The following is a 27,168-nucleotide window of genomic DNA, read 5'->3' as shown; positions in this document are numbered from 1 at the left end:
TGGCTACCCTGTGCATCAGTGCTCAGTGATTCTCTGGGGCTAGCAAAATAGGTGCCCTGAAAAATTAGGGGGATAAAAGAACATGATATTTCAAAAATAGCACCAAAATAGTCATAATTGGAAAGAAAATGAGATTTCTGATGGACATTCTAATATTGGTTTCATGGTTTTTATTTTGAATACACAGGTCCAGGTTAGGAGCAGTGGGGTTTGCCAGGGTCTTGGGCTTGAAGGGTCTTGGACCAGCCCTGGAGGGAGGGAGAACCCCACCTGCCTACAACACGGGGGGGGGGGCACCCCTCCCTCAGGGCTCCTCCCTCAGCTTGCTTCCAGGGAATGGAAGGAACCTCCTCTCTTCCTCCCCTGCTCATGGTGCCTCCATCAGCCTAGGATTCAGGGCCTTCCTAAGTCCCACTTCCAATTGTCCTGCTCCCAAAGGTGCCCAGGCTCTGCTTGGGGGCTGCCCATTCCATCTTCATTCAGGCTGGCCCCTACCTAGGCTGCCTGCCAACTCTGGTCCTGTAGGGCATCAAAAAAAACCCAACATCCCATCTGGCCTGCAGGTTGCCCTGCCTTCCCAGAGTGCCAGGGGCCCTGGTCCAGGCAGAACCTGCGCAAACATAATCCCGTGCAGTCCAGGTGTCCCATGTGGCTGGGCCTAGGGCCTGGCTCTTCAGAGCTTGTCTGTGTGCACAAGGCCAACTGAAGAGGACTTACTTCTTTTCTTTTACCTCTTCCAGCTCCTTCCCGTGTCCTCAGGTCCTCTCGCCCCACCCCAAAGCATCTTTGGGGGCTGGATGCCCCAGATGGAGCCCAAAGTCATTTTTTCTGCAAGAAAAGCTCCTGTTTACCTAGTAATCCCAGGTGCTCTGGGCTGAGCCACCTGTATAAATCCAAGTGCCTTTTGAGGGAGGGGTAGACAGACCCAGCAGTGGTCTGCCCGAGGTGAACCCACGCACCAAGCCTAGGGTTCTCTGGGTTGAGCCCCAAGTCTGTGCAACCTAGGAATTGAGCCATTGATAGTAGCATGTGGGTGGGGCCTCCAGAGACCCCGCCCCCTGATGTCACACAACTGGCAGCCAATAGGAAGTCCTCAAGAGCAACCTGGTCTCTAAGCACAGTAGTTAGTTCTGGGGTGCTGGGAACGTGTCCCAATCTGTATGAAGAGGCACAAGGCAGTTAGGAGGCCAAGTTCAATGCAAGGCTTCCTGCTGAGCCCAATGTGACCTGGAGTGGGGTTGTCCAGGTCCTCTCTCTGGACCCCAGTTCCTGCAAAAAGACCTCTTGGCCGAAGGGGCTGCCGGCTCTGCCGCCGCCCATGAGGTCACAGATGCACCGGCTGGACGTAGCTCCGTGGGAAGAAGCCAACACGCCCACAGGACTGGCCCCTCCACCAGTGCGGGTCTGGGCGCTCCAGGATCTCGATGATGTCACCGCGGCGGAAGCTGAGCTGTGAAGGGTCCTGGGCTGAGAAGTCGAACTGGGCCTGGGCAAAGCAGGCCCGGGGCGACTGTGAGGGGAAGAAGAGGTTAGTGGGGTGTTTTTTGAAGCTCTGAGACCCAGCTGTCCTCATGGAGACTCTCCCCAGGAAGGTCCCACATAAGTGAGTGGGCTCTGCAGGCTGGGGCAGCATCCCAGTCGACTACATCCAGATCTTGACTGAAGCCAGATGGGTGACCACCCCACCCAATGGGTGTTCCACTTGGGTCGGACCCCTGATGGCCTGCCTGCTTCACAGACCCTTTGTCAACAAAGACTGACCCAACCTTTCTTTGACCACAGGGCTGGTGGGGGAGGGCAGCTAAGTCCTAGGGTGGAGAGGGTCCCTACCTGCCTTTCTCTGGTCTCATTTCCCCATCTCTACAACAGACACGAAATTTTGATTCCAGCCAGGGGAGGTGTCACACACCTGTAATCCCAGCGGCTTGGAGAGGCTGAGGCAGGAGGATCACGAGTTCAAAGCCAGCCTCAGCAATTTAGCAAAGGCCCTAAGCAACTCAGAGAAACCATGTCTCTAATAAAATACAAAAAAAAAAAAAGGCACTGGGGTTGTGACTCAGTGGTTAAGTGCTGGTTCAATTCCCAATACCAAAAAAAAAAAAGAAAAGAAATTTTGATTCCAGGCATGAAATCACAGGTGGGGCCTTATAAACTGTAAAATGATGTCCAGCTAAGAGTGGTCTTTACTACTATTGCCCTTGGTCAGACTCTGAGGAATATGATTGCCCCTTTAAGCTGTTCCCAGCTCTCAGGTCTGGTTCAGTCCTGCCCCAAATATGACCTTGGGCATATCCCTGTCCTCTGTGGGCCTCATTTCTGGAACAGCAGCAGACAGGAGCTCTCTACAATACATCTTTTTGGTGCCATGATTATGGCATCCAGCACCCTGGCCCTGCCTGTCCCACCAGGATTTCATCTCAGCCTACAGACTCTCATCCAGGATGGGCGATAGGATCAGCAGAGACTCTAATTAACGGTTCTCTGCCCAGAAGGAGGAGGTGTCCTGGGTACCAGGGAACTAAGCCAGCTCTGCACTCACCCCCGGATGGGGTCCAAGCCAGAGCAAGGTTGTGGGGGCTCTGGAGCCTCAGTAGGCTCCTCACCTCCATCCTGCTCCCAAGATAGAGCTGATCCAAGCCGTGAGCAGCAGGGGTATCTGGGAGCAAGAGCCCCAGCTAGAGAGGAGTCCCCGGGCTGGGAGCTCACTGTTGGGCACTCTTCAGGGTCAGGCGGAGAAGCCCTTCAGAGGATGCACTAGTGGGGACCTCCTGAGTCTCTTTGGGGGCATATCAAACCCCAGGGTTCATCCTATTGGGCAGATGGGAAATTGAGGGCTGAGTTGGCCCTCAGGTCACATGGCAAGGCTTTAAGGGGGCTGGGAACTGCAGGACTGGAACTTCTCTGCAGGGCTGGCTCCGTCCCCTCCCCAGGCCCTTCCTATGATCATGCTCTCCATATATTCTGCAGAGCCCAAGTTCAAATGTCCTCATGTCTTGACCTCCTGCTCCAGGCTTTGCCAACACCCCTGTTTCCAAGAAAAACAGCATGTCAGGGCTAATAACCCCGTTGGCTGGTGTTGTCATCCTAATGAGAGTGACAGCTAGTCCTTGGGGCCCCTTGAAAGGGCTGGCTGGCAAATTGCTGTTATTGTGAGGACAAGGTGTGATGGACCCACACACACACACACACACCCTGTGCCCAGCCAGGTCCTCGCCCACAAGTGCTCATACTGCCCGACACCCTGTCCAAGGCCACCTCCTCCTTGGGGAGCAGAAACCTGGACTGAGCCTTCCGGGTATGTGGCCTCAGTTTCCTCATGTGTATAATGGGATTGACGCGGTGTGTGGCACTCGGTGGGCTCACTCCATTCATTCGACAAACATTTATTGAGCACCAGCTGTAAGCAGCAGACCATTCTAGGAGCTGACAACAAGCCAGACTGCCATTTGTCCCATGGGCTTTACCTGGCGTCCCTCATCTTTCCCCTTTTCCCTATTTGCTTGTTTCAGCTGCCACCAGAATGTCCCTTTGGAACCTGGGTTGCCCCCTCCTCCCGCTGGAGTGGGAAGGGAGGCCAGGCCTGTGTGCTCACATGGTGGGCATCTTCTCTGACACAGATGGCAGGAAGAGCACCCCCCTCCCCGCCCCCAACCCCAATCCGGACCCCAACCCCGCCCCCTACCCCAACCCCGCCCCCAACCCCCACCCCAACCCCGCCCCCTAACCCTACCCCGCCCCCTACCCCTACCCTGCCCCCTACTCCCTGCCTCCTGCTCCCTACCCCCACCCCACCCCGCCTCCAGACCCCTACCTTGAGAAGCGGCTCCTCATCTCGCAGGAAGATCTGCCGCCTCTTGGCAATAGTGGTGGTGCGGTAGAAGTCAACCAGCTCGTTTAGGGAGTTGAACTTCTCTTCCCACAAGAAGTACTTCCCGGAGGCCTCCCGCAGCACCTTGAAGTGCTGCACCTGGTCCCCGTAGCTAGCAAAGAGGGCCACAGCGGTTTCAGATCCTGACGCCCCCCACCTGCTGCTCAGCACCACCCAGAACCTGGCCTTTCTCATGGAGAGACCTGGAGCCAGGGAAATACAGATGGGGAAGAGCCCAGGAGGCTCCCCGGCAGCGGAATCTGGGGTGAAGGGTGTGGGGCTCTGGACCAAGCCGCTTTCTTGCTGAGTCTTTAGGCTAGTCCTGAACTTCTCTGAACCTCACTTTCCTCTTAGTGATAGCACTTCACTTCGGGTAAGTGAGCAAAAAATGCTGTGGTTTATTGGCAACATTAAATGGGCTACCTCTGAGTGCATCCAGAACAGATAATCTCTCTCACACCTCTTCACTATCCCCCACAGATGTGACATTCTCCTCCCTCCCTTGCCCATTCCAAATCCCTGCGGTCCCTTGAGGAGTGAATCCTAAGATCATCCCGACTCAGAACAAAGCCTACTAATAGGAGAGGATCTCAGGTATACTGGATGCTTTTTGTCCCTCTCCCTCTCCCAAGAACCTTCCTCATTTCCCTCAGGATTAAGTCTTAGCACCTTCAGACTAAAGATCTGGCTCTGGTTACATAGCCAGTCTCATTTCCTTCATTTCTTCTATGATGCAGCCAATGGGCTCCTTTCTCACCTTCAAGTCTCCCAGCCCACTACTGGGTCCCTTCCAGCCCAGCTGGGCAGATACCCTGTCCTCCAAACTGTCAGAAGGACACAGCCATCTGGCAGTGACAGGGCAGAGGGACCTGCCCCAAGCCTCCTACACTTGGCACATCTGTACTCCAGGATGGGCCGCGCAGGGCCGGGACTGAGGTTGGTGCTGACGTGGGTTGTGATTCCCTTCCGAAATGCAGGGTCAGAGCAGGGCCTGCCTCACTACCCAGGAGGTGGGGGGGTCAGGCCCTTTGCACAATGGGGAAACGGAGGCCCCAAGTTCAGTGCTACAGAGCGAGGAAGGCCAGGGCTGGGGCCACGTCTGAGCTCACACTGGCTCCAACGTGCTTCCTGATTGATTAGCATCACAGAACAATAGCAATCATTATTCCAATTATGATATTAATAATGTCCTAGATAGAAGAATTCCCAGTCCAATTCTGCTGTGCCATGTTGCTCCCTGGGCTGTGCCCCCCAGAGGCAGGCCCGCCCTCCCTCGTTCTCTCTGCCAGGCCAAACCTGAACTGTCCCTCCCTGGCCTCGACAGCTGCTCTGTGGACCATGATGTCCTCCCCTACCAAACCTAGATCCTAGCCACACACCTCACAGGGGAGGGGAGGGTAGCCTGGGACCAGGGCCAGGCAAGGCCACTGCCATGGCTGTCCTGGGCCCATGTGACCCAGCTGGGGGCTGGAGAGAAAACCCAGAACAGCTTTGCTCCCAACCAGGGGAAGGCCGGAGGGCAGGTGTGCTGTGCAGGTGGCTGGTGTGGTTGAGAGCTGGGGGTGCTGGGACAAGGCCACTTGGGGATGCGCAGTATGGCCACTTTGAGGGAGTTGACCCCTCTGCCTCCTGAGCCATGGGCTGCGCCTTGTTTCGTTCCCATTTGGGGCTAAAATGAGTGAGATCCAACTCTCAGCACAGAGACTTGATGGTTAAAACACAATGCCTCCTGGGTTCTGAATTACAATTCTGCTAAACAATCCAGATGCACTGCGTTTATAAGATGGGGTTCTCTCCTTCAGGCCTACAGTCTTCCTGGGCCTGAGTGCGGTGTCCCTCAGCTACCCGGACCCGTGCTCGCTCAGTCCTGCCCTTGCCTTCTGTTCAGTAGCTACACCTCTCAGCCCTGGGGCCCGTGTGCTGCTTTGTTACAAGTTTAAGAGGAAAGATTTGAGATTAAAAATGGAGGCCTGTGGGGATAGCTTAGTGGTAGGGCACTTGCCTCTCATGTATGAGGCCCTGGGTTCAATCCCAGCACCACAGGGAGAAGGAGAAGACAGAGATGCTTTTCAGGTACCCTCGGATTCCCGCCACCTGGCCAGAGTCAAGAGGAGGACCCTCTCAGCACCTCCAGACCTTTGCTCAGAACCCCTCGTGAGTCGGGAGGTTCCTCAGGTCCCTAAGCGCCTCCTGCAGCCTTTTTGTGACACACTGTTCACGATGGCTTGCACACTGGGCTCTGAAAGGGCAGGGAGGCAGAGTAGGCCCTGGGGTCCCTTCTAGGTGGAACTCTGGGAATGGAGCATCCCTACCTAAGTTTCATTCCTCAAGAGTGCTAAGACAGGATCTTAAAGAGAGAGAAAAAAAGGCCATTTTCCACCCCCCAAAATGAGCCACATCAGGTGTTTGACCAATGGATACTGCTGCTGACTAGAGAAGAGGAAAAAACAACAAACAAACAAACAAAAAAAAAAACAAGACAAGGTCTCACTAAATTGCACAGGCCGGCCTCAAGCTCTGGATCCTCCAGCCTCAGCCTCCCAAGTTGCTGGGATCACAGGCATGGGCCACCGTGCCCAGCAGAAGACATTTTTCTTCAAACCTGCTTCTGGAGGTTCTGAACTGGGGTTCCAGATGCCAGGCATCGTGACCCAGAAGCAGGTGCCCTGAAGCAGGCCCAACCCCCCTCTGATGTACCCAACATTTAGGGCAGCTCCCCTCAAAAGGAGCCAGTTTTCCCTGTGGGAGCAGAGGCTCTGGAGCAGGTGGAGCAATGGTCCCCAAACCTGAGGCAAAGTCTCTTCGGTGGCATCACTGAGCATTGTTCCTGGTGACTAAGCTGATGGTGTTGTCGGGTGTGGGACGTGCGTCCATGTGCCCGGGATGCTGAGGAAGGCAGACGGGGACAGGGGGCCCCACCCTGTCTGGCCTGCTGTAGTCTCCCAGAGGCCATGTGCTGCCCGAAGGCAGCCTGTGAGCCCAACGGCTCCTCAACATGGTGCTCGGGAAGAGCTTGGGGTTTTCCTGGACTTTGGCTAGGGTAAATGGGGAAGGCTGTCACTCTAAGGCTGGTCAGGAAATAGGGAACTAATGACTCTGTTTGGGGCGCCCTGTTCAGAGGCAGAAGGCCTGACTCTGTGCTGGCCTTAAGGAGGAGGCTGAGGTAGAGGAGGCCCCCCCTGAGTAAGGAAACGAAAGGGGTAAGCAGGTTTGAATGAGATCTCGACCCAAATATAACCACGACTGGGAGCATTTTAGAGTCTGAAAGTCATCCGCAGTGGCCTGGACAATTAGCCAGAACTAAGCATATTCTGATCACATAGGAAGGTCAGGGAGTAGAGAACAGGAAATGAGATAAGGCAAAGAGACAAGAAACCTGGGAATTCTAGAATTTTCCAACCTGAGAATTCAGAACTTCTCAAATCTGGGGAACATGCCAGCCCCTGGCCTGTGCACAGCACACAGTAGGTTGTCAACAAATGGCAGATCCTGTCCTCTCCCCTACCTTGTTCACACTTCCTAAATACAACTGAGCAGAGGGAGGCCAGAGGGTGGAGCAGCTGGCCCACAGCCACATGGGCAGCCACATGGGCAGCCATGTTGGCAGCGCTAAGCTGGAGGAGGCCAGGTAGGGCTGCCTCCATCCCACTCCCCCACGCTCAGCAACTGAGAGTTCTCTCTCCCAGCCTGACCTGGCTCTGGCCCGGCTCTTCATACCTTCACCAGACATAATGCCTCATCCCTTTCCTCTGCCTGGTCTCGGCCTTAGTCATACATACTTCCGGGCCAAGATGGAGGCATCTGAGGACCTCTTGGACCACAGCTGCTCTCTGGAGAACCCTGCCCCAGAACCCAGGGGTACTTCAGAGCGTACAGGAGTTAGGGGATCTGAGTGCAGGTGACTGTGGCCCTGTTGGTCTGTCTGGGGTGCAGATGGCTCTGGGCGGTGAGCCCTGGGCAGCTGGAATAGGAAGGGAGGCCACAGGAGCCTGAGGGGGGCCTGGGGTGAGTGTGAACCCCTGCAGTGGGCCGTACTGGGCTTCGTGAGTCTCCACTGAGCACCTTCAGGGTGTGTGCTTCAGGCCTGTGTCTCTGCCTGTCTCCTGCCCCGGGGCAGTGACTGCATGTGTGGGTCCCTCGAGGAGCAGTCATGGGTACGTCTGTCTCTGCCTGTGACCTGACACCCACATACCCAAAGGGACAAGGGTCTGGGCTGAGGCCCTGACTGTCAGGAAAACCCCAGGGACCAAGTCAGGTCTAATGCTGGGGCAGCCGGTCCTGCCCAGCGGGTTTTTCTGGCCTAGTGGCAGCAGCAGAAGCAAAAAATGACGGTGGCAGCCTAGATTGGGAAAACCAGGCTGAGTGGGTGGGGGTAGGAGTCCAGGACGCCCCCCCCCTTACCCAACCAGGGCTGTGGGCCCAACAGGGCAGAGTTCTGGGTGCTAACTGCCCAGTGGAGGATTTCTATGGGGCGTGGTCTCTCTGGCCTCAGTTTGCCCATCTGTGAAAAAGGACTGCAGCAGACAGGAAATGGAATCCAGCTGACCTTGAGAGGGAGTGGGACACAGCTAGCTAACAGAGAGAGACCCCGGCCGGGTGTTTAGGTTTCAGGGAAAGCGTCTGTCAGGGCACAGAAAGTCAGTAGGCACCAGTTCTGCCATTCTTTGCTGTGTGACCCTGGGCAAATTACTGCATCTCTCTGAGCTTCACTTCCTTCCCTACAAACTAGGTTCCCAGGAATCAAATACATTCCCTCCCTTCTTCCCTATCTGTGCATGCAGCCAGTCTTTCCATGTCTAAAAGGGCACCCCTGACTTCTCTGCTTCCTTTCCTCTGGATCCTCTATCATCATCCAAGATCACCCCAGCAGAACACAAGTACCTCGAGGTCATGAAGCTTTAACCTGTTTTCTAGGGGGCCGAGTTGCTAGCACCTATGACCTAGGACAGGGCCTGGCACGCAGCTGGTGTTCAGTGGCTGGATGTGCAGGGCAAACACACATCCGTTGACTCCAGGGCACTACTGACCAAAAAAGGAAGCAAAACACTCACTTGCAGACAATCTGTCATTGAACACCGGAGAGTCCCTGGGGCCTGGATAGGAGCTCAGACATTATATGGCAGCCTCGGCCCCCAGCCCACTAGCTGCCAGCTCACATGTGCTCCTTGAAGGTGGGGGGGGGGGGACACAATCCTTTGTAAACTCATAAAGGGCAGCTAGCTATGGTCACTTTTGCTCTGTGAGGCAGCGTGAGGCTCATAAACCTCGTCTCTTACAGTTTTATAGGGCTTGGCTTGAGTGTGCGGGAGAATGCCAGGCGTAGCACAGTCAGAGTTCCTGAGTATCAAGCCAGCGAGGGCAGAGGACTCCTCACAACCCAATCTGCCGGGCAATCTGCCAGACTTTCCTGGATGGCCACTGGGTTACTGGACTTCACAGCATCAGGGATCATGGTCTTCTCCATGTCATAGATGAGGCTGTTAGAGACAAGAGAGGGCCAGAGCCTGCCTGAGGTCACACAACAGGTCCAGGGAAAAGTCAGCAAGGGACCTGGGCTCGCTGGCTCCCCAGGTCACTGTCTCCCCTCTGATAGCCTTGGATTCATGGGCAGAGAGAGGATGGGGAGCCGCCTTCCAGGTCAGAAGGGACTCCCAACTCCCCGCTGCCAGCACATGGTACGGCCCCTGAGGGTTTTGAATGGTGTTTATTGAACACTTACTATATACTACTCATCATACTAATCTCTTCATATAGATGTCCATTTTGTAGATGAGGAAACAGGGCCAGAGGATAGCTTGCCCAGCATTAAAAGTAGGTATTGGAAATCTCCTAACTACAAGTCCCATTTAAATCTCAGGTGCCTTCACTGACCCCCTGCCTGTGGCCCTCCAAAGAATACAAAAAGCCCCAAGACAGGGGAGGTATACTGAGGAGGAGCAGGACCCAAGAAACCTGAGCCCAGCCTGGGAGGAAGTGAGGGTCGAGATTGCCACCTGGTGGTGCTGTGCACAAACCTCCGCCATTGAGCCTGGGAAGCTCTTGCTGGTTCTGACCTTGGGACACCTGGTCTGGGTGCCCTGAGAGAGAAGCCCGGACCATGTGCCAAGATTTCTCTGAGTTATACTCTCAGCTGTCTTCCCAGGACACCTTGGTCTGATTCCCCCTACTTAAGAATTGCTCCCTACCACTGCCCATCTCCCTTCCTACCTGGACCTGCTGTCCAAACACACCCTTCACTGCCTCATCTCTGGGTCTTTGCACATGCTGTTTCCTGTGTCTGAAATATCCTCCCCTCTCCTTGTGCACCAAACTCTTACTAATGCTTCAGAGCCCAACTCAGACATCACCTCCCTGGGCCTTCTTGCAGAGCATGTCTATTGCATTTCCTGTATTCATCTGTTTGTTACAGAAACCCTCTGGGCGAGGGTGTCTATTTCCCATCCCATCGGACTCCTCTCCCGCACACACAGCCAATGCTAAAATAAAAGAGTGTGGACTGTAATCCCTGCGGCTCGGAAGGCTGAGTCAGGAGGATCGCCAGTTCAAAGCCAGCCTCAGCAATTTTGCAAGGCCCTAAGCAAACTCAGTGAGACCCTGTCTCTAAATAAAATATAAATACTGGCTCTGATATTAGCAAGGGATGTGGCTCAGTGGTTAAGCACCCCTGGGTCCAATCCCCGGTACCAAGAAAAAAAAGGTGGGGCTGAGGAACGAATTCCCAGGCTGAGATGTTCTGGTCCGACCCCCCCAACCCCGGCTGGGGCTGCACTTACAGAGCACCGCCAGAAGAGGGCAGCACCAGCCAATGGCCAATGCCTCCCGCTTGGCTCAGGCGCCAGGAGCAGTTTGAGTCCCCTGAGCCCCTGTTTTGCTGGGTGACCTTGGGCTTGGGGGGGGGGGGGTGGTTCCAGCAGTCACTCGAATCCAGACTAGCCCGCCTGGCGGGCGCCATACCCTGGAGATGACCAGGCCCCCGGACAGCCACCACTTGGAAAACTGCCATTTCCTGCCTTTGAGGAAGCAGTGACTCCCCGGGGTCTGCAGGGAGCCTGGCGGGGCGTGGGGACTGGGAACCTGCGGGGCCTCCAGACGCCCACAGCCATCCAGGCAGGCCCAGAGGACTTACTCGCAGGACTCCCCCTTCCGTTCCCCACCGCACATACGTGCTGCAGCACCCTGCTTTTCAGATGGGGAAACAGGCTCAGAGAGGGTGACCCAGTCAGTCCCTGGGGATCACCAGCCTGTTCCCAGCGACAGGGGGAATGGATCAAGCTGCTGGCTGGTTGGGGGGGGAGGGGGGTCTCAGGAGGGACTCTGAATAAGGACCAGGGAGGTTTGACCATGACATCAGATCTCCCCACTAGAGCAGCCTTCCTGCCCAGGTGGGGGGATGGCTACCTGGGGTGCTCCCCGCAGACGCCCTGATCACACAGTGAGAAGCTACTAAAGGGCTCACCTCTGCTCCAGTGATATTTAGGTGGTATCTTTCACCCCAATACTGGCTCTGATAGTAGCAATAAGAACTGGCCCAACAAGTGCCTCTGGTGCCAGGCTCTGTGCCCACAGTGGCCACAGAAGCCCTGAGAGTTAGTCCTGCTGGTGGGTCCCACTGCACACAGTCATGCCCCCTCCTAGACTTAGCCACCTCATCCCCTTAGGTGCTAGACGCCACCACCTCCTGCCTGGTTCCTCCCTGCTGTCCCCCTCACCCCCAACAGTTTTTCCTCCTCACATCAGCCAGAGGCATCTGCTGCCGATCAGACCTCTCCTCTGCTGAAGACCCTCCATGGCTCCCTGTTGCTCAAAGAAAAAACGCAACCTCGTCAGCCCTCTGCCATCTGGCTCGCTTGTCTCTTTGACGAACCCCTAGGTTCCTAGCCCTTGCTCACTCTGGCTCCAAACACACCCTTCACTGCCTCATCTCTGGGTCTTTGCACATGCTGTTTCCTGTGCCTGAAATATCCTCCCCTCTCCTTGTGCACCAAACTCCTACTAATGCTTCTGAGCCCGACTCAGAATCACCTCCCCGGGCCCTCTTGCATGCTCACCTCAGGGCCTCTGTATTGGTTGTTCCTCTGTCTGGAAGCCTCTCCTCCCAGGTCCACGTTCGAAGACACCTGAGCAGCCTCCACCTCCTCGTTCAGCTCTTGGCTCAAATGCTGCCACCACCTCCTCAGAGTCCTCCCCTGACCACCCTCAGTTCATTCTGCATTTATTTGTTTTCTTTCCTTTGTCTCCCTTGCCAAGACTTAGATCCTTAAGGACAACAGCTGTGTCTTCTTCAATGCTATTTCCCCAGCTCCGGAGCAGCCTGGCACACCAGGGCTCTGAGCTCAGTAACTAGTCCTTGGATTTGTGCATCTAGACCATGCTCTTCCGGGCCCTGGGAGTAGGAAGGACAGAGACCAGCCAGGAGCCTGACCCCATCACCTCCACCTCTATTCCCACCACACCATGCCAGGACAGAGAAGCCACCCTGACACTATGCCAAATAATCCCTATCACGCCCACCTGCTGCAATGCCACTATTCTAAATAGGGTAAAATATTTTCTCCCCTGCTTGAGCCTGTGGAAGCCCTCAGCTTTAACCATATTGATTCATTTAGTCATTCTTTTTCCTTTTTTTGGGGGGGTGGGCACTGTTTTGTTTTTAATTCTGGGGATTAAATCAAGGAATACTCTACTGCTGAACTACATCCCTGGATCTTTTTTGGGAGGTGGGTAATGGGGATTAAACACAGGGTCACTCAACCACTGACTGAGCCACATCCCCAGCCCTATTTTGTATTTTATTTAGAGACAGGGTCTCCCTGAGTTACTTAGCTGATGTTTCTGTCTCAGCCTCCCAAGCCGCTGGGATTACAGGCGTGCGCCACTGTGCCAGGCTCTCTGGATCTTTTGTTTGTTTGTTTTTAATATTTATTTTTTAGTTTTAGGTGGACACAATATCTTTATTTTTATTTTTATGTGGTATTGAGGATCGAACCCAGTGCCCCGCGCGTGCCAGGCGGGTGCGCTACCACTTGAGCCACATCCCCAGCCCCTCTCTGGATCTTTTTTAAAAAATTATTATTTTATTTTGAGACAGGGTCTCCTAAACTGCCCGGGTTAACCTTGAACTTGCCATCCTCCTGCCCCCGCCTCCCAGCCTCATTCATTTTCGCAATAACCTATTTTACATGTGAGGAAACAGGCCCAGAGAGATTAAGCGACTGGCACAAAGTCACAGAGCCAGCAGATTGTAACCACCAGAATGAGAACCCAGGCAGCCAGCCTGGCCTCAGGGTTCATCCTCTCATCATCACCATTTGGTGGGATCCTGTACAGAGTACACTCGAGACACCTGCCCTGGGCACCTCAGTGCTCTCTGCCATGCGGCATCTCTCACCACCCCGCCCAGTGACATCCTCCTTCTCCTCCCAAAGAAGCTTTGAGGGCTCCTTACTGCTCAGGGAGTAACATCTGGAACTCTCCACCTTCAAGGTTTTGCACAGCTGGCCTGAATCTGCTCTGGGCTGCACCCGGGGGTGCTCCACTGGGGTCACTCCTACAGAGATGCCCTCCCCACCCTTCTCACTCTCGGAGGCTCAACTTGGACATTGCCTCCCTGCCCCTTCCGGTTGCACACCCCCCAAAGGTCCAAGCTCACTTCACAGAGATGGAGAATTCCCCAGGGGAGCTCTCACTCTCCCGGATCAGGAAGGCTCCCAGATGGTTCCGCTTCATCAGAATCTCCTCCGCCAGCTGCCGCGAAATCCTGCCCGAGTACCACCTGTGGAGAAAGGGGCTGGTGAAGGCAGTGGGCAGGCCAGGTCCCCCCACACACACACACTGCACGATGTTGAGGTGTTCAATGTCACCAATCCTCAAGACAGTCCTAAGATGTGGGAGATGGGGTTGTTCCCATTTCACAGATAGGGAAACCGAGGCCCAGAGCCACAAAGCCAGTTGAAGCAGGCAGGAGCTGGGATACCACCCCAGTGCCTTGGCACCTGAATCTCACCAACCTTTCCTACAGGTATATATGCACCCAGATGAGAAAAAAAAATTAAATTCCCATGAACCATAAGCACCAATGTCAGCCTAACTTCTGTTTTAGATAGTAGATGATTTGGGTGGGGGAAAGGGCTCTACTACACTGTCCCCCAGGCCTAGAGATTTTTTTTTGGTGGGGGAGGGTACTGGAGATGAACCCAGGGGCACTCTACCACTGAGCCAAATCCCTAGACCTATTTACTTATTTTTGTATTTATCTAAGTTTTGAGATAGGGTCCCGCTAAGTTGCCCAGGCTGGCCTTAAATTTGCGATCTTTCTGTTCCAGTCTCCTGAGTCTGTGGGATTACAGGCGTGCGCCACCATGCCCGGTGATGATGGATTCAAGTAAGTAAACCAAGAGTATAGAGAAGGTGTCTCATAAATGCCTAGTCTCTTGAAGATCCCCAGGGAAACTGGAATCCAACTTCTCTTTCAGTTCCCCCCAAGACGGTTCCAGGCAGCCGTGCCCCCCACACACTCTTTATTATTATTATTATTAATACTGGGGATTGAACCCAGAGATGCTTTACTACTGATCCACATCCCCAGCCCATTTTATTTTTTATTTTGAGACAGGGTCTCGCCAAGTTGCTTAGGGGCCTCCCTAAATTGCTGAGGCTGGCCTCAAACCTGCAATCCTCCTGCCTCGGCCTCCCAGATGACTGGGATAACAGGCATGCACCACTCACCCAGCCTCCCCTGCCTTCTTTGCGAGTCTCACCCACTGGTATAGACTGACAACTTGCATTCCCCACCTTTCATATACTAAAATCCATTCCTCAATGAGATGGAATTTAAAAGTAGAGCCATTGGGAGGTGAAGAGGTGCCCACATGAGTAGGATTATGTCTGCCTGATTTGAATATGTCTCCACAAAATTCAAGTGTTGGAAACAGCCTCCAACACAGCAGTGCTGAGACTTGGGACAACCAGGAGGAGACTGGGTCATGAAGGATCTGCCCTCATTAATAGAGTAATCCACTCATGGATCAGTGGATTATTGAGGAAGTGGCTTGGTTATAAAAGTGATTGCTTTCAAGCTCACTTGCTCTGTGATGCCCTCTGCCTTGTTAAGAAGCCCCCCACCAAATGCCAAGTGGATGCTAGCTAGCACCACGCTCTTGGACTTCACAGCTTCCATGAGCTAAATAAACCCCTGTGCTTTACAAATTACCCAGAGTCGGGTATTCTGTTATAGCAACAAAAAATGGACGAAGGGGGAAGAATAAAGACCCCAGAGAGCTCATTTGTCCCTTCACAACATAACGACGACATGGCTACCAGATGGCCATCTATGAACCAGGAAATGGCCCTCACCGGACACTGAACCTGCCAGCCCTGATCTTAGACTTCCCAGTCCCCAGAACAGTGAGAAATAAACATCTGTTGTTTATCAGCCACCCAGTCTGGTCTTCCCATACAGCAGCCCAATCAAAGACACCTAGCACAGGGAGGCTAGAGGGTCCCCACTGGCTTCCTGACTCCTGGACCTTAGCCCAGCCTTAGCTCTGACCCCTTTGTTGTTCACATGGGGAAACTGGGGTCCAGATCAGCTGGAGATCTCATGGTGGGACCACGATAGGCCAGGGCAGGGTCCAGAGCCTGTGTCCCCTCGTGTTTCTCTTCCCTCCTTCCATGAGGACTTCCTGAGCCTCTTCCCTCCTTCCATGAGGACTTCCTGAGCCAGGGCGCATTTGGCATGGGTGGAGATGCAAGGTGTGACTTTTCCTGCCGTCTCCAGATGTTGAGGCCTCAAAGATGAGAGCAGAGGACAGGAGGGCTGCCAGGGTACTCTGTGTCCTGCCTGTGTCCCTGTCTTGCCTCGACTCAGTGAAGGCTGCCGGGCACGTGCCCGGGCTTTTGTCTGTCAGGAGCAAAGTTGGCCTGCCATGTGCAGGGCAGGCTGAGGCCCTGGAACATTCTCAAGTGATGACGATCTGGAGCAGGGAGGTGGACACCCAGCTCCCTGCCCCTGGGTGTGCGTGGGGGGGCGGTGTGACTCCTAGGAGCATGTTCTATGCATCTCCCTGACGTCCACAAGGGGATGGGATTCCAGCTGCCCAGCAGCAAGGGGCTCCTTCCCGTCCCTGTCTGCATCCCTGCTCCTCACGTGGCCTCCCAGGGGCTACTTGTAGGGGAGCCCACACCTCCAGATATGAGCTTCTAGGTCACTGCTGTCCCCCTACTGGCGGGAAACCCGGAGGCTGGAGTCTGCCTGCCATCCCCTGCCTGGGCAAGTCTTAGAGGATGGGGAAGTGGCGGGCCCAAGGTCAGGGTGACCAGGGAGGGGAGGTGCCATAGCCCCTCCTCCAACCGTGGCTGGATGGGAGTTTCCCAGGGGGCCAGATGTCTCTGAAGAACCCTCAAAACCCCCACAGGAGACGTCAGGGCGTAGGCGGCCATGGCCCTCAGAGGGTGTCATACCCCAGGGAGGCCCCACACCCCCTGCCAGCCCTGCCCCCCACCGTGGCAGCTTAAAGGAAGGAGTTCAAGGGCCCCCGAGCCCAGCTCCTCTCTCCACGCCAACACCACTCTCTTTCAACCACTTGGTGTTGTCCCCCACACCTTTTTTTTTTTTAAATGAATTTTTTAGTTGTAGGTGAACACAATTTTTTTTAAATAAATTTTTTTTTTTAGTTGTAGGTGGACACCTTTATTTAGTTCTATGTGGTGCTGAGGATGGAACCCAGTGCCTCACGCATGCTAGGCAAGCGCTCTGCCACCGAGCCACCACCCCAGCCCTTGTCCCCCTTTCATCGATGTGGAAACCGAGGCTCAGAGAGATGCCCCTCCCAGAGGCTGCCCCACAAGTTCACGTCTGGAACTTTCCCCAGCCCTGCAGCTGCTCTGACAAGCTTTCCCAGCCCTCCTCCTGGCCGGCCCCACCCTGGTCCCATACCACCCCATCTGCAATTCTACTGTGTGACTTTATACAAGTCACTCAACTTTTCCGTGCTTCTGTCTCCCGGCCTGTGAGACCATTTTGATAGTACTCACCTCCTTTTGGCCTGGGAGGATAAATGGCGGCTGCCCGCAGGTGCTTGCTGCCACTACGGGTGACGAAGTAGTTCATGCCCCTCCTCCCACACACCCTTCAGCTCTCCCTGCCCCCACTGGCCACTCAGCCAGGTCAGGGGCCTCCCTGACCTATGTGGCCGGCTCTGGGAGCATTTGGGTCTGCATCATGGTCTCCTGGGGGGAGGTGGGGGTGACACTGGGTGCTCAGGGAAGGAGGGGACCTGGCACAGGCACAAGGCCTTCCGGGTCCCCTCCTTCCCCACGAAGGCCATCATGGCTGACTCAGGGACAGAGCTAGAGTGTTTCCAGAACTATCTGGGGACCAAGCAGGTGCTCAGGTTAGCCAGGCTGAGACTAGCCCTGGGCCTCCGGGGCCTGACCCCAGCCCGGCTCTGTCCCAGGCACAAGTAGCCTGAACTGACCCCAGGGGAGGCTGGAACCCTCCGTGGTGCCTCAGCATCACGTGGTGCCTTCTGTCATCCTTTGTCCCTCACCTGAGCAAATGGAACCCTCTGCTCAGGCCTTCTCAGCAGCATGAGGCCCTTCCGCCTCCCAACTTGGCCAGGCCTTAGCCTCCACCTGAAGCCTGACACTTGGCCCAGGGCGCTCACCGGGCCCCTGTCCTTGTTTTTGGCTCCTCTGGCCCGGACTCAGGCCCTGGTGGAGTCCTCACCACCTCTCTCTCCTCACGCACCACCTGCCCCCTCCCTTGACTGGAGGCTGCACCTCCGCGGGGGAGGGAGGGAGGCCGGGAATGCCTATAGCTGGGGGCGGAGTGACTGGGGACCTGGGCGGGTTGGGGCTGGGCCCCCGCAAAGGAAATGGAGGTGGTGGCAGCTTTGGAAAAATAACTCAAAAGAAGATAAAGAGGAAATACCCCTGGGGCTCCACCCTGGCCCTGCACCTCCTTTGTCTTCCACCCCCAGCTACACGTCAGAGCTCCCCAACTGTCCCACCAGCCTCGCCACCTCAGCCACTTCTGACTGCATTCTTCCTTCCTTGAATACCTCCGTGACTCTCTGCTACCTGGCCTGGCGTTTGAGGGCCTCCTGCCCGACCCACACATTATGGATCCTCCCTCGTCGCTCTCCCTGGGCTACCCCTGACCTTTTCCCAAGGGTGGGTGCTTTTTCTAGGTAACCAACTCCTACCCATCCTTCAAAATCCCACTCACTGCCACCTCTCCTGAGAAGCGTTGCCTGTTTAGTCACCCTCTCATGTGCTATGTCCTTCATGTCCTGTGTCTCCCATGAAGCAGGGCTCTTCTGACCTCTATGTCTCCAGGAGCTAGGGCCATGTCTGCCGAATGACTGTTACTTAAACCATTTCCACTTGTTATTTATTTATTTTTTTTCCAGAGATTTCTAAACTCCCTGGGCTGTTCTGGGCTGGACTCTGCCCCAAGTATCCTAAGGGCAGCGATGTTGGGTGCTACCTGCTGAGAACCTGACCTAGGACTTCCCAGGGGCCAGTAGGTGCCAGGCACCGGGATACCTAGGGCCCAGACACAACTCCCACTCTGCCCAGGCCCCAGACTCTGCTCAGCCAGTGTCCACTTCCCCTCAGGATGTCCAATGCCTTTCCTGGCAGAGCAGGCCCGGCCAGGCCAGCTGGGCAGCGACACACAGGCTCAAGGTCAGGGGTTGAGGCTACTCACGGGTGGGGCTTGACCCGGATGTAGTTCTTGGGGATGAAACCCTCAGCACCCCGGAGCTCAGCCTTGTACCAGTTCTGGTCGTCTTCCATGTTCAGGATCTGCAAGCAGGACAGACACAGCCACTCAGTCACTGAGAAGAAATAGCTGTCACCTTCGACTTGCAAGGCTCCAGGTGGGCTTCATCTGGATCATCCTCTGAGCCCATTTACAGAGGAGGGCAGGGGGCCCTGCTCAAGGTCACCCAGGTCGAGTTAGAACCAGCCTTTTGACAGCTGGGTCCCATCTTCAGGAGCTTTTGTGGGACAGTTGGAAACTCAGATGTTTGGGGTTGAAAGTTTTGAGTGGCTGGAGATGGACTCACAGGCTCTGCAACCAGATCTGAGGTCTTGGGAGCAGATCTAGGGCTCCTCAGATCCTGAGCTGTGTCCCCTAGCACGGGGTCTTACCCGTGTGCCCACCATGCAGGGCACCTTGGGGTGAAGGTTGGAGGTCCCCAGGAAGATCAGGGAGCCCCCACCTGAGCTCAGAAATGAGTGGCTACCCAAGGGGGACTGACATGTCAAACGCTCTACAGTTCAAGTTCAGGGGCAAGAACCGGGAGGGACAGGCACTGCGACACAAATGAACAAGGTTTGTGTGCTGCACAAGCTGGTTGCTGGGTCCCACGGGCTCCTTTTCAGGCCCGAGAAGCCTCCTTTGCCTCACAGGTGGGCAGAGAGGAACTGAAACCACCAGAGTGGGGGTGGCGAGTTGCTGTGGGTGAACAACCAAGGAACAGAGGGGAGGAGCAGGTCTGGGCCTAGGAGGGTGACCACATGAAATTGGGGTTCCTGCCTACATTTCCTAGGCACAATTTCCATGGGTCACTCCAATTCCCAAGCAACCTTCACCTAAAATGCTATTTTATGGATGAGCCCAGAAAGGGAAGTAATTCAGCCAAGGCCACGCAGCAGGGGATAGGCAGAACCTCTATGGTCAGCCTGTGGCTTTGGGTTCTGTTGGTCTAGGGGGACTCCGGCCTACAAATATTTTTTGTTTTGTTTTTGTTCTTTTAATAGTTTTTAGTTGCCAATGGACCTTTATTTTATTTATTTATATACGGTGCTGAGAATCGAACCCAGTGCCTCACACATGCTAGGCAATCACTCTACCACTGAGCCATAACCCCAGCCCCTGGCCTACCAGTTTTTTACCCCCACTCTACCTCCCACTTTGTCTCTGGACAAAGGGTACAACTTTCCTGTCATTTCTGGAGCAGGCTTCAAACACTGGGTACATATTCTCCTCTTTTATTTTAGTATCATTCCTTATTCTTACATTCCCATTATCATAACTTTTACTAATTTACATGAAAATCATTTGCACTCACACTATGTAGACATTTTTTATCTTTTCTGCTTTCACAGTTAGCCTTATTCCTTCACTGGATACAAAATTATCATCTCCAATTGACACTGAATAACCATTCAAACCTTTAATCTTGTTCTTAGGTGTTTGTTTGAGAAACAGAAAACTGTACCAGGGAGCTCTACCACTGAGCTACATCCCCAGCCTTTTTTGGGGGGTGGGGGTGGGGGGCGGAGACCAGGGATTGAACTCAGGGGCACTGAACCATGAGCCACATCCCCAGCCCTATTTTGTATTTTATTTAGAGATAGGGTCTCACTGAGTTGCTTAATGCCTTGCCGTGGCTGAGACAGGATTTGAACTCACGATCCTCCTGCCTCAGCCTCCTGAGCTGCTGGGATTATAGGTGTGTGCCACCAGGCCCGGCATCCCCAGCCTTTTTATTTTTTATTTTGAGACAGGGTCTCCCTGAGTTGCTGAGGTTGACCTTGAACCTGTGCTCCTCTTGCCTCAGTCTCCTGAATACCTGGGATTACAGATATACCCCCACACCTGACTTACTCTTTGATTTAAATTTTAAACTAAATTACTTCTCAATAATATTTATACCAGTATCGTTTTTTAAAATATATATATTTTTTTGGTTGTAGTTGGACACAATACCTTTATTTTATTTATTTATTTTTATGTGGTGCTGAGGATGGAACCCAGGGCCTTGCACGTGCTAGGTGAGCGCTCTACCACTGAGCCACAATCCCAGCCCCCCCAGTATCACTTTTTATCACATGACCTATTAGAGAATTTTCTCTAGGATGTATGCACTCAGATCCCAATATAAGTCAACTTATATTCCTTATCACTATGCAAATTCTGGTCACAGCCAACAATTTATTTCAACTCCTCGTTAGCCAAGAAGAAGTAGGTATGACATGATTCTTATTAATTGTATGATGATTGGGTCAATCAGATGCAAAACAAAGGCTCTTCAAGTATCTTATATAATTGAATTGGGGATATTGGATTTGTTCTACTAGTAATATACATTTAACACATGAGAGTTTCAACAAATACTGATTTTTCCATTTCTTTCCTATGGTCCCGGGAATTGAACCTAGGGTCTGTGCATGCTGAGCAAGGGCTCTACCACTGAGCCACCCCAGCTCTCCACAAATATCAGAACCAATTTTAGACCTGATCTCTTTCTCTTTGTTAGACTGGAAAAATCAGCTCAGTTTGGTCTCCACCCATGACTACCGTCAGCCATGGAAGGACCTACACCAGTATCAGCTCTTCTACATTCAAATACAATAGCAGGGACTTCTCTACGAATCCACTTCTAATCATACACCCAAGGGCAGCCAGGCCAATGCAAGGGTCCTAACTTAGTGAAATTCTGCCAGGTGGAGCTGGGATTCATTCCCTCAGCTCAGGCCTGAGGCCTGTCGGGCCACCAAGCCAGGGTGAGCCCTTCCTTCCTGCCCTGGGGTTGAACAAGGTGGCAGCCCCAGAGACAGACGGAAGCAGGTGGCTGGCTCAGGAAAACTTTCCCTCAAAGCAAAACAAAATGATTTCCCCAACCAAATGAGAAAATCAGGGCCTGTGCACCACTTGCCCCGACCCTGGCTTCTAAGAAAGGCGCCCTGGAGCCAGGAATTAGGGACCTATCTGCATCTCTATCTGCTTCTGACGCTCTCTGTAGCCATGGCCTGAGTTTCTTCTTCTGTTAAATGGCCACATTCATGGCCTTCGGTGGACATGGCAATCTCTCAGGGGCTACAACACCCTGCGTGGACACAGGAATGTCATAGGTCTAGGTCTTATGTTGTCTTGTTTTCCTGTCACCTCAGAGGACCCAGGAATGTTCTTATGGTGATGTGAGCTCAATTCTTTCTGCCAACATGGCTCTAAAGTTGGAGACGCGGGAATTCCCACAAGAGAGGGACTGGCTCCGCGCTAATGAAATACCACTGCCCAAGATGATTCAGGTTTTGACCTGCCCCGGCAGGGGCCTCCCGCCCAGGTGACCTTCCTTCCTCACTGTTCCCTGCCTCGTGGAGTTGACTCAACAGCTCTTTACTGAGCACCTATTGTGAACCTGGCGCTGTGCCGAGCCCTGGCGATGCAACAGGAACCAGGAGCTTGCGCTGTAGAGGGCAGAGGCAGACATCAATAAGGAAAGGAACGAGTAAACAGGTGGTTTAGTGTAGGGGTAAGTGCTCGATTGTGCACCGGGATGACACGTGTGGAAAACGTCGGGTGGAGGCAGGCAGAGTGTCAACAGCGGGCAGCTGTAGTGGTCAAGAAAAGCCTCTCTGGGGAGGTGACATGTGGACTGAGCCCTGAATTATAAGAAGGAAGCCAGTGAGTAGCCAGTGCAAAGGCCCTGAGGTGGGACCAGTTCTGGGCCTGGATTGAAAAGAGACCAGTAGGTCTAGAGTTGGGAGGGACAGGCTCTGAGTGCACTTTCCAGGTGAGTGGAAATGGAGGCCTGGACCAGAGGAGAGGGACTGAGGGTGCTGAGAAATGGTCAGAACTGCCAAGACTCAATGACAGGCTGTTGAGGAGCTGGTGCAGGAGCTCAGCCTGTGCCATCAGCCTTCTCCAAGAGGTAAAGAAGGCTGGGGGCTCCTGAGTCTGGGTCCCAAAGGCCAAGCTGTCCATGGAGAGAGGGAAGTGGAGCCACTGAGTCTCCCCCTCCAGCCAGAAGCAGTAGGGTCCTGTCCACCTAGAAATGCCTGACTTTTCAAAGAGGGAGGCCTTGTCCCAGGAAGTGACGTTCATGTGTCCAGAGGGAGTCCATCTGCCACTGAGGTTTCATCTAAAACCAAGGTTCCCATTGGAACAACCCCACTTCCTTGCAGGGCGCTGGAGTGGGACTTGACTTGCACGGCTGGTGCTGCAGGAGCAGGGCCTGGCCCATCGGGGGGTGGGGGGGGGCTCAGGAGGCATTTGTTGGATCAGAGACCAGGACCCTTGCAGGAATTCGCAACCTCTCCCAGACCCCAGTGGGGGAAGGGCTAGCCACCAGCCACTCACTGTGGCCCTAGGCAAGAGAGACCCTAGGCTTTGCTGTGCCGGGTGAACAAAGCAGTAACATTAATAGGGCAAAATGGTTCTAGAAAAGTGGGCAGTAGAGTTGGACCCGGGTGCACACGGGTTATCCCAGTGGCTGGGGAGGCTGAGGCAGGAGGATCACGAGTTCAAACGCACCCTCAGCAACATAGAGACCTTAAACCAATCAGAGAGACCCTGTCTTTAAATAAAATATTAAAAAGGGGCTGGGGATGTGGCAGAGTAGTTAAGTACCTCTGGGTTCCATCCCTGGTACCAAAAAAAAAAAAAAGTGGGTGATATACAAGAGGCAGGTGAGTTCTCTAGCATAATTTAAAAGGATGCCAAAAAAACCCCAGGAATCAAGATAAATAATATTTTAAGGCAGTATGTTAAAAAATAAAAATGAACACAAAACTGTGTGTGGGCGTTAGTTAATAATAGTGTATCGGTATTAGTTCACTCCTGGTGAGAAAAGTACCATGATGCTCATGTAAGATGTTAATAAAGGGGAAAGCTGGATATTGGAACACGCATGTGGGAATCCCACTAGGCTTTTGTCTCCATTTTTCTGTAAATCTAATAAAAAATTTAATACAAAAATTCCATCAAAATCTTAAATAAAGGGCTGAGGATGTAGCTTAGTTGAAGAGCACTTGCCTCGCATGTGCAAGGCCCTGGGTTTCAACCCTAGCAAGGGTGGCAGGGAATGGGGGGGGAATGGGAGGGGGCATGGGGGGGAGGAACTACACTTTAAAATAAAAAAGATTTAAATAATGACGAAATTTGACCTTGTACTTGCACAGACCTGAGAGAATGAGATCCTCTGCCTCACCATAATCCTGGCCCCCTGGAGGGAATTCAGTTTTCCCTTGGTGTCAGGGAGATCTGATTCTAGGACCCCAACTCCACTCCACAGATAGCCAACCATAGATGCCCAAGTGTCTTTGTATGAAATGTGTAGTATTTGCATATAACCTACACATATCCTCCCGAGAATACTTGAAATTGTTTCTAGATTGCTTACAATACCTAATAAAATGTAAATAGCTATTATAATGTACCCTTTAGAGGATGAAGAGGAAAAAGAGTTCTGCACATGTTTGGTATGGTAGCAAATTTTTTCCCCCAAATATTTTCCATTTGAGGTTGGTTGGATCCCCAGATACAGAACCTGTGGCTTTGGAGGACTAACTGTATTTGCTTATTGCAGAATATCCGTGGAATACAGAAAGAATAAAGAAGAAAATACAAAAGGCTCAGAAGCCACCTCTACAGGTTCACACCACTATGCCTGGATAATGTTTTTAAGGCTCTTTATATATTTCCCAGATGCCCTTCAAAATGATTGCACGACTTTACCCGTTCACCATCCACATGTGAAAGTACACATTTCCCCACAATCTCAACAACCTTAGAGACTCTTTTTAAAATTACATGTTGCTGGGGCTGGGGTTGTAGCTCAGTGGTAGAGCACTTGCTTAGGGCCTTACCAAGTTGCTGAGGCTGTCCTTGAATTTGTAATCCTCCTGCCTCAGCCTCCTGAGTTGCTGGGATTACATGCTGGACCGATGTAAGTTTTTAAATTCTTCGGAGCTACTTTCATTTCTCACCTGTCGTTGCAACAGGCCCTGACTCCTGCCCACCTCGGTGCCTCCCCACCTCAGCCTTATGCCCTCCTTCTTAGACACAGTCTTTTTTTTTTTTTTCCCCAATTCTTCAAACATATTATTACAGCCCCTCCTCAGAGCCTCTGACCACTCTCTCCCCAGTCTGCTGTTCTCTCCCCCCGGCTTTTACATGGCCAGTTCTTGCTCATCGTTTAGATTTCAACCGAGGTGTCACCTCTTTTAAGAAACTGCTCTGACCAGCCCACCTAAAGCGGCCTCTGTCCCTTCTCCTACCCACTATTACTCTACAGCCATCTCCCTGTATATACTCTCAGCACTCAGCTTGATGCCTTGTGGGTGCTCAACCACAGAGTGGGTGCTCAGTAGCTCAGGGTTTGTGAAATGCATGAAGGAAAAGACGGCTTCTCCCACTGCCTGTCACCCCTCCATCCCCCCTTGAGCCTGCATTACCCCAGTTACCACCTCTCTCTAAGGATACAAGTCCCCTGGTAGGGTTAATACCCAGTGTCAGCTAATGTCTTCCTCCTGCCTCTTCTTTCCGGTCCACATTTCCCATATCTTATTGGAAGCTTTCTGTGTGCCGGGTCCTGCTGCTCCAGCATGGGCCCTGCCCTCCTGGGGCTTACAGTCAGAGAAGGGAGACCAGGACCTCACTCCTTCCTTAGCAGAAACCCACCAGAATCCGGTAACACTTAGCGAAGGTGAGTGGGAAACCTGACTAATCTAGAGGTGGAGGGCACAGAAATCTGGGAGAGAAGGAAAGATGCCCCCAGTCTTTTCAGCAATTGCCTTGGGGGACCCCACTGATCTGCTCACATCCACCTCCAGTTAGTCCTTCTTGGTTGGGTGGGCCTCTTACTCCATTCCTTATCCTCGCCATCTCCCTCCTTCCCAAACCCCAAAATCTAGAAATCCCGTGCTGCTCTCAGGTGAATCGCGGAGGCCTCTGAACTAGATTTAGATCCTCACAAAAAGACATCAGTCATTTGTCATAAGTTTGTTGTTATTGTTGTTGGTGGTGGTGACGGTGGTACCAGGGATTGACCAGGTACCTGGTACCTGGTGGTACCAGGGATTGAACTCAGGGACGCTTAACCATTGAGCCCCATCCCCAGCCCTTTTGATATTTTATTTAGAGATAGGGTCTCGTTAAGTTGCTTAGGGCCTTGAACATCACCCAGGCTGATGTTCAGCCTGCCACCAGCCTCAGTGGGCCACATGTATACGGGCTAAGAGCCAGCAACTCAGGTGGACCGAGGTGCCAATATCCTAACGCAAAAAAAAAAAGGGTAATTCCTCAAGGGCATGTAACTCCTCTGGACCCCAACACTAACCTCCCCAGCTCCCAGCCCAGCCTGTGCCGTGTCTCAGGGGACTGGATGTGGGTTGCAGAGTCAAAGGGACATAGGTTCAAATCTGACCCCACACCGAGCACTTCCCGTGGCCTCAGTTCCACAAAATGAGGGTGCAAGTCCTCTACACCCCAATAGCTTAAAGGGGATATTGGTTACACTGCAGAGTGTGGGGGCCAGTAGCAAAAAGAGGTTTCCTGCCCCTTCTCATGCTTGAAGCTTGCAGCCAAGAACATGGCTAATGGGCCAGAATGGAGGGACATCCAATCTAATATCCACTGCTCCAGGCCCAGGAAAGGGCTCTAACTTCTTAGGATGAGTACTGACACTGGCAGCTCCAGTGTCCAAATCTTGGCATGAAATCTGGCTTCTGGGTTCTTGTTGTCAGATTCAAACAGATAAGCAAGAACATCCCCAGAGAGAGAGAGTCCACAGACCCATCTGTCATGACATCTTGAAGCCTACCATCTCCTTCAAAAGGAGCCCAAACAAAGAGAAATGAATTGAGGATGAGTCCATTTTCCCTTTTCTCCACACTGCTGGGAAGCTCATTCTTGACAGTGAAGTCAGCTACGTTAGCCCCACTGGGTGATCTTTCTTTCCTAACACCTCCTCTGGTGTGTGCACAGCACATGCGCTCTCTCGCTCTCTCACCCCCATTTTGTCTCTTCGTTTCTCTAGCCGATTCTCTTGTTCTCTCAACAATTCTTTCAAATTTCTTTTCCCTGGAGAACTAGGAGTTGAACCAACAACCCCTGACAGCCACTCTAATAACATCTCCTTGGATACTCACAACAGTCCCCCCAAAGGGGGACTCACTAACTATCTCCCCATTTCCTAGATGGGGAAATTGAGGCTCCAAGGGAGGCGGTAGCTTGTCCCGAATCACACGGTCCATAACTAGAGAAGCCAAACCTGTCCTCCAGAGACCTGACGGCGGGGGCTGTCCTGGGGACCCAGTGCCTCTAGCCCACCCCCCACCCCATGCAGGGCCACCTCAGCCTGGCTCCAGCCCACCACCGTACCTTGAGTGTGTCCCCCTTGTTGAAGGCCAGCTCATCGCTCTCCGTGGCCTGAAAACTGTACAGGGCCACGGACTCCATCCTGCTGTCCCCAGGCTCCGGCAGCTGGGCTCCGAGCAGGACCGGCAGCTTCCTGCTTCCTCTGCAGTCAAGGACTGTCTTCCTTTGTTTTGAGTGTGTGTTTGTT

The 27,168-nt window shown here is 53.2% G+C and overlaps 1 protein-coding gene across 2 annotated transcripts; it reads right to left on the bottom strand.

The window, feature by feature from the left end:
• Nucleotides 1-155: 155 nt before the first annotated feature.
• Nucleotides 156-27,168, bottom strand: Grap (GRB2 related adaptor protein). 2 transcript variants are annotated; one of them, XM_027922304.2, is made up of 5 exons: nt 26,985-27,162; nt 18,579-18,676; nt 13,518-13,640; nt 3,812-3,980; nt 1,229-1,510 (listed from the first exon to the last, which is right to left on the bottom strand). In XM_027922304.2, exons 1-5 carry the CDS (start codon nt 27,060-27,062, stop codon nt 1,325-1,327), a joined length of 654 nt encoding a protein of 217 aa, XP_027778105.1. In that variant the 5' UTR covers nt 27,063-27,162; the 3' UTR covers nt 1,229-1,324. The 2 variants fall into 2 exon arrangements, with proteins under 2 accessions (XP_027778106.1, XP_027778105.1); XM_027922305.2 differs by lacking the exon at nt 3,812-3,980 and having other exon boundaries at nt 156-1,510; nt 26,985-27,168.

This window comes from Marmota flaviventris, chromosome 17, assembly GCF_047511675.1.
Source record: "Marmota flaviventris isolate mMarFla1 chromosome 17, mMarFla1.hap1, whole genome shotgun sequence".
NCBI lineage: Eukaryota > Metazoa > Chordata > Mammalia > Rodentia > Sciuridae > Marmota > Marmota flaviventris.
This window is presented reverse-complemented; position numbering and strand designations above follow the sequence as displayed.

Bases quoted from the DNA above. Each gene is read 5' to 3' on its own strand.
- Grap (XM_027922304.2), bottom strand. From the start codon at position 27,062: ATGGAGTCCGTGGCCCTGTACAGTTTTCAGGCCACGGAGAGCGATGAG. The intron at 13,641-18,578 runs GTGAGTAGCCTC...CTTTCTCCACAG, and splicing joins ATCCGGGTCAAGCCCCACCC to GTGGTACTCGGGCAGGATTT. The intron at 1,511-3,811 runs GTAGGGGTCTGG...TTCCCCTCACAG, and splicing joins ATGAGGAGCCGCTTCTCAAG to TCGCCCCGGGCCTGCTTTGC.